We start from the raw sequence: 10,429 nt of genomic DNA on the forward strand, positions 1-10,429 counted from the left end.
AGCCCTGTCAAATCAAGAGTAGGTTGCATATTTATTATCACTTCATTTAGTTTGTAAACAACACCATGACATCACCATCCTATCGTTTTGACTTTGCAGATGAGAAAATAGATGCAGATAGACAAGAGGGCTTGCTTTCAAAACCTGTGTCTTCATAAGCCAAGCTGCCACACAAGTGCTATGTACTGGGTTGTTTACTCCTCCCAGCTCTAGAGGATGGAATTGCAGGGTCAGGCAGCCAGTGTGGTCAGTTCTGGTGAGGATGCTGGCTTCCCTCCTGTCTCATAGACAGAATAAGCATCATGTATTCATGTTCCCTGTCCCTTCTTCCCCTCTCCATCATGCATTCTTGTTCCCTTTCCTTCATCTCCTCCCCCTCTCTTCTCTCTTCCTTTACCCTGTCTTGTGGCTCTCATTCTCTTCTTCCTGGAAGCACACAGTCCTGTCAGGTTATCAAATAATTCATCTATCTCTTGACCCTCCATGTCTTTATCAAAGTTGGGGTCTGGATTGGGACCCCTTGGTGCACAACTACCTACTTGATGGCATTTGTAGGGGATTAGATCTACTGAGATAAAGCTTGGAGGAAGAACATTAGGTGATCCCCCATCTTATCCCCCTCCTTCATTTTGCCCCAACTCAGGGCTCCCCCAGGGGTTGTACTACCCCCACTCTTTATCTTGCAATTTTTCTTCCTCTTTCTTCTTCACTGGGGTTGTCTTAATCCCAGGAGAGCAGACACAGCTTCACTTTACACAGGTGAAAATATTGCACTTGACAGCTCGGCTTGGGTTATCACAGCTCAGAAGCACAGATCATTCATTCCACAGAGACAAAGCTGTCATGGAAACTAATCAATGCTAGGCTTCCACTGGTGCCAATCACAGAGCCTGTCAGTGGGGAAGAGCAATGAGAGCAAGCCTTCTCAAAGCTGCAGTAATTTATCCTCCAGGAAATGAACTCTGGAGCCAGCATACAGCTAATACAAGGCACAGAGTCCTTATGAACCCAGCAAGCACCTCTGGACTACACAGACTCCTAAGAGGGCAAGAAGGCCTTACAGGATAACCAGAAGGAGGTAATATGCCAAGGAGAAGATTGGGAGGGAAACTGATAAAGCCAGGAACTGCTGTCAAAGAGTTAGGTGGAAGCCATGAAGGCAGATAGCCTGCCTTCAAGTTCCTTCTGTCTGCTCACAAGTAACATGAATGAGTAACCCCATTTGTAAGATGTGCATAATAGACTAATAGGAAGAAATTCATGAGGGCACTTGGAATGCACATGTGAAGTCTTGGGGACAGTGGAGAACTTTAGGGTGACTGACTAACTTAGCAAAAGGAGGTACCATGTACAAACATCCAGAGACAGGGAACCATCAACAGGTTAACATTTCTAGGATGCAAATTTGAAATAGAAATAATAGTCAGGGATGGGGATGGAGAGAACATTCCAGAAACATGGATTATAGTAGACTGGGTATCAGATTCAAATGATGGAATTGAGCATCTCCATTCAAGGAAACCATGCTATCTAGAGTGAAACACGAGCTCCAAGTCCTTCTTGCCATTAAGATGCTGTGTGGGACTTTATAAAATACTGGATTCAGGACATCTTTTAGCATTTCATGAAATTTACTATGTACTTCCACAAATATACAGAAACAAATTTGTTTTTAATTCTGGTTCATTTAATCAGAGAATAGGGTAAAAATGAATCCTTGAAGGTTCATTAGCAAACATACCCTAGAGAATACTTGGGAGGTTATGAACCCAGACACCTAGATCCCTTCCCTTTTTGGCAGTGTAAGGACACCAATTCTTGGGGGCTGGGTCACCTCCCACTCACCATAGGTTCACCAGGAAGGGGTGTTCTAATCCCTGCATGATCTGCAGCTCCCGGAACACATTCCGCACCTCATCCCTCTCCACGCACTTTTGCTTGTTCATATACTTCATGGCATACATCTTCTTTGTGTCTCGCTTCTGCACGATGCATACCTGCAAGACAGCCAGAGGGAATGACACTCAGGACAAGGGGAGAGTGAATAGGTGGAGGGGAGAGGGGAGAAAAAAATGGAGTGTCAACCCCTCACTGACACTCCATTCCATGCCCAGGTTCCATTCATTCCAACCACTTGCTAGCAAAGCATATTGGCTAAGCCTCACTGAATCTACAAAGGAGCCATCAGACCAGATTTAGCACTTAAATGTGGACAGTGAATAATGGCTCTTGACCTAACACTGAAAATGCAGCCATAGATTCAGAAGATGGAAGGAACAGCCCTGTCCTCTAGAAGTTCACAGCCCAATAAAGGCACTAGTGACTGCAGTTTCAAGCATGCATGCCAATGACCATGACCCTGGGATACATGTCCCCTCAGATTTCAGAAGCTGCAACCCCAAGGCACATTGTGCACTGATGGTAAAAAAAAAATAAAAAATTTAAAAAAATAAAATAAAACAAACAAACAAACAAAACAACAACAACAAAAACCCTTACTCCCCAGAAAATACATCTACAGGACACACCTGGGCATGCATGTTTTGACCCTGTCCTGGGATTACACCATTGATATTTGTGTGTGCATACTGCCCCAGTGACCTCATTCCTGGGACACTTGAGGAAACCTGGAGGGACAGAGTGGAGCCAACCTAAGAGAGAACATATTCTCTGTGCCACAGGCAGCAGAACTGAAAAGGCTGGGAAACCCAACCCTGCTGGAGCCCAACCAACACCAGCTCAAGTGCTTCATGAAGATCTTCAGGACTTGGTGTTTGCAATGAAAACTTTTCAACTTTCTTTGGTTCAATACTTCCTTGCTACCCTCCAGTTCTTCTCTTTTTGGAATAGGAATGTTTGCTCTGATCCTTGTATAAGTATGGGGCTGGATTTTTGTCTTTATTTTATAGAGGTTTACAGTTAGAGTATACTGAGTTTCAGAAGAGACTTTGGACTTTTGAATAGTGTGGGAACAGAGAAGGACTATGAGGGCTTTTGAAGTTTGAATGAATGTATTTTTCAGCATGAGATAGCCGTTGACAGTGTGGAGACCAAGGATAGAGTGCTTTGAATATGGAATGTCCCTCATGGGCTTATGTGCTTAAACACTTGGTACCCAGTAGGTGGTGCTATTTCAGATGATTGTAGAACCTTTAGGTGGTAGAGCCTTGCTGGAGGAAATGGATCATTAGGACAGGACCTGGAGGTTTTAGAGCCCAATTATACTTCCCGTTCCCTTTTTTCTTCCTGTTTGTCTAAAATGTGAGGTGTCCCAGTTACTCCTGCCAGCATGGAGCCATTTACCTCTAGATCTTGTTATCCTCAATGCATTTTATTATCTTTAACTCTAAGCCCGAGTGAGCCATGCCTCGATCAGGTGCTTCTTAAAGGGCATTTAGCTACCTCAAGAAAAAAATCAACAGTTAAACTTGGTTTCAGTTGCCCACAGTCAACAGTGGACCAAAAATATTAAACCTTCATAGATAAATCACTCATTGATCCTAAACTGCCCATCATTTCAATATACTACCATCCCACACTTTCCCACTCCACCCTGTTCAGAGTATCCACACTGTATGTGTTACACTACCAATAGCAGTCACAAAGGTCTTTTTCCTTTTATATTATTTGAGAATTTCCTGCATACATATAATGTGTTTCTTCAAATCCATCCCTTTTCCTTCTCTCCAACTTCTTTATCTCAACCACCACTATTCTGTCTCCTGTGCTCTTTTTTAAAACTCTCTGACTCCAGTTACTGTAGATGGGTATAGAACAGTTTACTGGAGCAAGATAGCATCCAGGAACCACATTCTTGAAGAAAACTGACTCTTCTCCCAATAGCACCATTACTTGCTAATCACTTCCCAGAGATGGGTGGGGCTTTGTGAACCCCTCCCACATCCATGTTGGGGGTTTGACTAGCTTGATCTTGTGCTGTTCTTCTGTATTCAGTCACAGGTGCTAGAGTTTATGAGCATAGTAATACTATCTGGCTTTGGAAATATTGTTTCCCTAAAGATGTCCACTGCCTCTGGCTATTAAAATCCTTCTACCAAGACTTCAAACCTGAAAACACTTCCAAATTCCTTCTACAAAGCCAGTATTGCCCTAATACAAAACTATATAAAGCCCCAACAAAGAGAGTAAATTATAAGTCAATCTCCCTGATAAATATGAACATAAATATTGTCAATGAAATACTTGCAAATCATATTTAAGAAACTTCTAAAAGATTGCTCAGTATGATGAAGCTGATGGCATCCCAGATATTCAAGGTTGGTTCAGCATACGTAAATCAATGATTGTAATCCACTATATAAGTAGTCTCAAGAGCATAAACCACATTATCATTTCACTGGATGCAGAAAGGTCTTGACGAAAGTCAACATCCCTTCATGATAAAAGTCCTGGAGAAATTAGGGATATAGGGGATGTATGTCAATGCAATGAGGGAAATTTACAACAAGCTCACAGCCAGCATCATGTTAGGCTGGGAAAAACTCAGTATTTTCACTGCAGTTAGGAACAAGACTCCCCCCACTTTTGATCAATGTAGTGCTTGAAATATTAGCTAGAACAGTAAGACAAGTTGAAGAAGATATAAAGAAGATACAAATAGAAAGGAAGAAATCAAAGTACCTTCATTTGCAGATGATATAACTATAAAATACCTTAAAGATTCCGATAGAAAACTATAACTGATTAATATGTTCAGCAAAGTAACAGGCTGCAAAATTAATACATAAAATTAGTAACTTTCCTATGTAAAAAGAAGAAATATACTGGAAAAGTAATAGGGGAAAATTATATTAAAAATAGTCTCTGGCCGGATGGTGGTGGCGCACACCTTTAATCCCAGCACTTGGGAGGCAGAGGCAGGCGGATTTCTGAGTTCGAGGCCAGCCTGGTCTACAGAGTGAGTCCCAGGACAGCCACGGTTACACAGAGAAACTCTGTCTTGAAAAACCAAAAAAAAAAAAAAATAGTCTCAAAACAATCTTGGAAAAAAATCTAACCAAAGGTGTGAAATACTTGTATTTAAGATATTAAAAAAGACATCAGAAGATGGAAAGACCTCTCACACTCATACTAGGATTGGTGACACAAAAATGGTCATCGTACCAAAAGCAATTTATAGATTCAATTCTACCCCTATCAAAATTACAATGCAATTCGTCTCAGAAACTGAAAAAAACAATCTCAAAACTCATATGGAAACAGAGAATACCTAAGATAGTCAAAACAATTCCAAGCAATGGCTGGAGGTATCTGTGTCTCTGGTTTCAAATTACATCATATAATTATGGTAATAAAAATAGCTTGGCAATGGTCTCACCTTGCACAAAAGTCAACTTCAAATGGATGAAAGACCTCTACATAAGAGCTGATACACTGAACCTGATAGATGATTAAGTGTGGAAACAGTTCAACTGATAAGTACAGAAAAGAAACAAACTTTCTGAAAGGGACTTGGCCATGCAGGCATTAGGAACAATAATTGATAATCAAGTCTTGTGAAAGCTCTATTCACAAAAGACACTATCTTTCAAGTGAAGTAGCAGCCTACAGTAGAATGGGGAAAAGACTTCATCAGCTATACATCTGACCGAGGATTAGTATCTAGAATATACAAAGATCTCAAAAAATTAAACAGCAAGAAAATAAACAACCCAATTAAAAATTAGACCATGAAACCAAAAGTGTTCTCAAAAGATGCAATACACATGGCTGAAAATAGTTTTTAAATTTTTCAGCATCGTTAATCATCAGGGAAATGCAAATTAAATCTAAGATTTTTGTCTTATACAAGTCAGAATAGCTAAGATTAAAACAAACAAATGCAAACAAAAACAAAATCCAAATGTTTTTGATGTGGATGTGGGAAACAGGAACACATTCATTAACAACAGAAGTAAAAGTCAGTACATCCACTATGGAAAGGATTCCCAAAAAAAGGCAGAAATGGATTTACCACGTCAACTACCTATACCACTCCTGGAAATATACCCAAAGGACTCTGTACTATAGTGATACTTGCATATCCATGTTCATTGATGCTTTATTCACAAAAGCCAGGAACAGTAAACCACCCCGATGTTCATCAATTAGCAAATCAATAAAGAAAAGTGTGTGTGTGTGTGTGTGTGTGTGTGTCTTATTTAGTCATGAAGAAAAATAAAATTATAAAACTTAGAAGTAAATGGATGGAGCTGAAAATAATCATTCTGATGGAGGAAATGACTCCAAAAGACAAGTGTCATACATTCTCATGTGTGAAGGCTAGCTTTAAATATTTAAATGTATATGTTTAAATTGGAGTACCCATGGAATATGGAAAACTTGTAAGGGGTCATGAGAAAGGAAAGGAAAGGGGGATAGATGGCAGGCGATGTGAAAGGGGAAATGGAAATTAAGGAACAGGAAGGGTTAAATATGGTGAGAGTGGGAGAGAAAGGTAGAGGAGGGAGTATGTATAGGCATAATCAGAAGTCCTCTTGGTGATGAGATACATTGGTGCCATGTAACACTCGTTTTGTTCATCTGACCCCTATGGACCAGCATGCATCACTACAGCTATGCCAGTTCCCTCACATAACATCATCCATGTCTGCACAAGAATAAGTGAAATACACCACACTAATGAACTTTAGAAGAGAAAGACTTCATTCACATAACTTCCACTACAGAATGTCCCTAGAATTGTTCTGTTTTATCATTGCTGCTAATTTCACACTGCATTGGCTTCACATAGTAAACTATTACAGGCAGGTTTGCGAGTTTGTATATATAAGGTTTAATACTGAGTTTTCAGATACCAAGTAGGTGTCTTGAAATGTTGCCCCAGGGATGGAGTTGTTAGTGTATTTCCAAATACTGCTCTACTCTAAAGATCAAGAAAACATAATTTAGAAATTGCTATTCAACCTACCATGGTTACAAGTTCCACCCCACCTGTGCAGATACAGGAAATGAAGCACAAGCAGATTTCAGTTAGTTCTTCAGACTTAAAACTCAAACCTCATTTCTCCACCTCCCCATCTGTTAATCACCACTGACACAGCTTCCCGGGGGAAATGATGTGGTAAAAGATGCTAGCAATAAGACAGTGGGCCAGGGAAGTGGACTAAAGAGCTCTGGTTTTCTCCTAGCATCCGCAGATGCTCTTCTGTTAGAAATTAGACCCCTGTCTGCTGCCACACACTCTGTATCTGTTCAAGGCAGATACAAGACAGTGGGGGAAAGCCTGAGTGTACTACTCTCCCTCTATCTGAACTGAGTCATTCATTCCAAGTTCACCCTGCACCCCAGGAGAGAATCTACATGATATCAAGGTAGTGGAATGTCCAAAGACAATAAATAGCATCTGAATCTCAATGGATTACATAGGGCATGCTGTTAAACCTCCCAAATATTATCCTTCCAAGCAGTGAAATCAGTAACATAAAGTTAAAGGTCTGAAATTCTTCTGTGTGCAGTAAATTTGAGACACAAAGTATGAGTACACAATTGTGTAGTTCATAAAGGCCTTCAGTGGCCTGTGGGAATTCAAGCAGGCTCCTGAAACCCTGAGACCACGTCTGAAGGCAGACAGCAGTGGGTGGATAATGTCACCAATCAGAGCCTCTTGTTTCTGTTGCTTCTCATTTACATTCTCAAAAGAGGACTGGGAACCAAACAGGAGACGAGTAAGATGGTAGATTGGAAACGGCACAATTCTGCATCTCAACAAATCTAAAACAAGTTGCCAGATGTATGGTTTCAGAAAGAGCCTTTCCTCTGCTGACTAATTTAGCAGTCACTTCTGTAAACCTATAAAGTTCTACGGGAGGGAGGAGAGGTGTGGATTCTGTCTCATGAATGCTATAGTACAACAAACCACTCAAAAGAAGTAAGGTGGGAGGAAGACCAGCAGTCTCAACTAACCCGGACCCCTGGGATATCTCAGACACTGAGCTTCAAACCAGGCAGCATACTCCAGCTGATATGAGGCCTCCGACACATATACAGCAGAGGACTGCCTGGTCTGGCCTCAGTAGGAGAAAATGCACCTAACCCTGAGAGTTGAGGCCTGATGAGGCATAGGGAGGGGGACATCCTCTTGGAGACAGGGGAGAAGGAATAGAATGAGGAACTGTGGTAGGGTGAACTGGGATGGAGGTACAACTAGACCGTAAAAAAAAGGTAATAAAAAAAAAAGGAAGGTAGGAGGTAGGCTGTTTCCTTCAGAGACGTCCAATTTTAATTTGTCAATTTCAAAACAAATACATAACTTATATATGAAAATCAAAAACAATATGACTTATCTTAAAGGTTATCATTTCTCAATGGCTCAAACTAAAAGTAACAAAATGATTAAAATGCCCAAGGATTTGAAAGTGTACCTTAAAACTCACAAGTAAGTTCAAAGAGGATGCAAACCAGCAAATGAAGTAAGTCAGCTCAGGCTCTGGATAGCTGATTTATCATTGTGGACAGGAAATTAAGCAAGAAAATTAAGATTCTGAAACAAACGAACCAACAGCAAAAATCAGAAACGTTGTAAATGAAAAAAATCAATAAGCCAACAAAACAAAGTAGTGGAAATCATTACAGACTAGTAGACTAGTTCAAGAAGAAGAAAGAATATCAGGATTGTAAAAAAAAAGGAAGGACAAAAGGAAAAAAATTAGGAACTATTGTATTCAACCAGCAACCAAGAAAAAAAAATAAGTATGGCCACAACATTCAAGAACTCTGAGACACGAACAAAAGATTAAGGAATTACAGGGTAGAAGGAGCTTAATTTCAAACTAAAGGTACAGAAAACCTACTCAGTGATATTACAAAAGAGAAAAATCACAAACCAAAGGAAAGATATGGACCACAATTCAGGAAGTACTTTAAATCTCTAACATTCATTACCATTCATTACCAGAAAAAAATCTTTCCATATTATTTCAGAATAAAGACACACTATTAATAGCCACAAAAGAAAAACACCAATTACAATAGCAAACTCATCAAAATGATCTCGGACCTCTCAGCAGAATGCTAAGACTCAGAAAAGCACAGATCGCCTTCATCCAAGTTCTGAGAGTAAACAGCTACTAACCAACAATGGTATATCCAGCAAAGCTATTTTCCAAAGTTGATGAAGAAAAACTTACAACTTAGACATCCTTGAACACTGAGCTCAGATTGTAGAAAATATCTGAAAGAATTCTACACAGAGAGGAAGAAGGTGGTCACAAGTGAAATTCATAGGCAAACAGAACAAAAGAAAACCAATGAGACAAATAACCAAACACCAAACTAGGAAATAACTAAACTTGCCCTGCTCACTCATCCAGGAGTCTCCTGAGATGAATAAGAGAGAAAGAAAAAACAAATAGTAATTCAACAACAACAAAAAACAACACCACCAATAAAAATTAAAGGAATCAGCAAACGTAAAGGAATCAGCAAACGTCTCTTGATAAAAACTGTAAATATAAATGGCTTCAACTATGTAATTAAAAGATGAAGACTAACTCACTGGATCAATACATACAGTTTGCTGTCTGAAGGAAACATGCCGCATTGGCAAAATACTGAGAGTCAACAGATAGAAAACTGTAAACCAAGCAAGCAGAAGCCTGTAAAAGAGTATGATAAGAAAGTCTGGACAAAATTAATGGGTGGCTCCAACACCTATTTTCAACAGGTCATCTAGACCCAAAAGTAGTGGGGCTGCAGAGATGGCTTAGCAGTTAAAAGCATTTGTTGCTTTGGAAGAAAGCTGGAGCTTGGTTCCTAGCACCCACGTAGTGGCTCACAACATCCACAACTTCCAGTTCTAGGGGATCTGAAGCCCTTGTCTGACCTCTGTGGCACAAGACATGCATAGTGCCCTTGCATTCATGTGTAACAATAAAATGGAAGCAGTAATTGTCTCCTAATTCAAAAAAGCTCAGGACTCGATAGATTTGATGTTGAATTATACCATATCTTTGTAGAAAAACATTAATGCTCTTCAAATTTTTCCATAAAATAGAAAGAGAAGAAACACTACCTAACTCGTTCTATGAAACCAGTATCACTATGATATAAAAATAGCAGCTAACAGTTAAGGACACAACTTAACTATTAAAGGAAGTATGATCAATTTCCCCAATGTTTAGAAATGTAGGAAACTATCAATGAAATTCTCGAAAACTAATTTCAATAACCCATTTGAAAAAAATTGCACACCCCTGTGCAGTTGGTTTCATCATAGGAATTCAAGGACATTTCAACATGCACAAATCAGTAAGTAGAATGTAACATGTAAATATAATCAAGGATAAAAAGCATGAGATTATCTTGGTAGATGCAGAAAGGGCTTTTAAAAGTCCCCGGGGAAATTATGAATAGAAAAAGCATAACTCAACATAATCAAGGCTATATATGAAAAACTTACAGCCATCAT

The 10,429-nt window shown here is 39.6% G+C and overlaps 1 protein-coding gene across 2 annotated transcripts in view; it reads right to left on the bottom strand.

Annotated features, from left to right (window-relative positions):
• Positions 1-10,429, bottom strand: part of Stk32b (serine/threonine kinase 32B) — a 244,600-nt gene that overhangs the window by 158,160 nt on the left and 76,011 nt on the right. For both annotated transcript variants that reach the window (XM_031341920.1, XM_031341919.1), the window contains exon 3: positions 1,846-1,997. In XM_031341920.1, the coding sequence (XP_031197780.1) occupies positions 1,846-1,997 (152 nt within the window). The remainder of the gene's footprint in view (positions 1-1,845; positions 1,998-10,429) is intronic.

The sequence above is a fragment of the Mastomys coucha genome, unplaced genomic scaffold (genome assembly GCF_008632895.1).
Source record: "Mastomys coucha isolate ucsf_1 unplaced genomic scaffold, UCSF_Mcou_1 pScaffold22, whole genome shotgun sequence".
NCBI classification, from domain to species: Eukaryota; Metazoa; Chordata; class Mammalia; order Rodentia; family Muridae; genus Mastomys; species Mastomys coucha.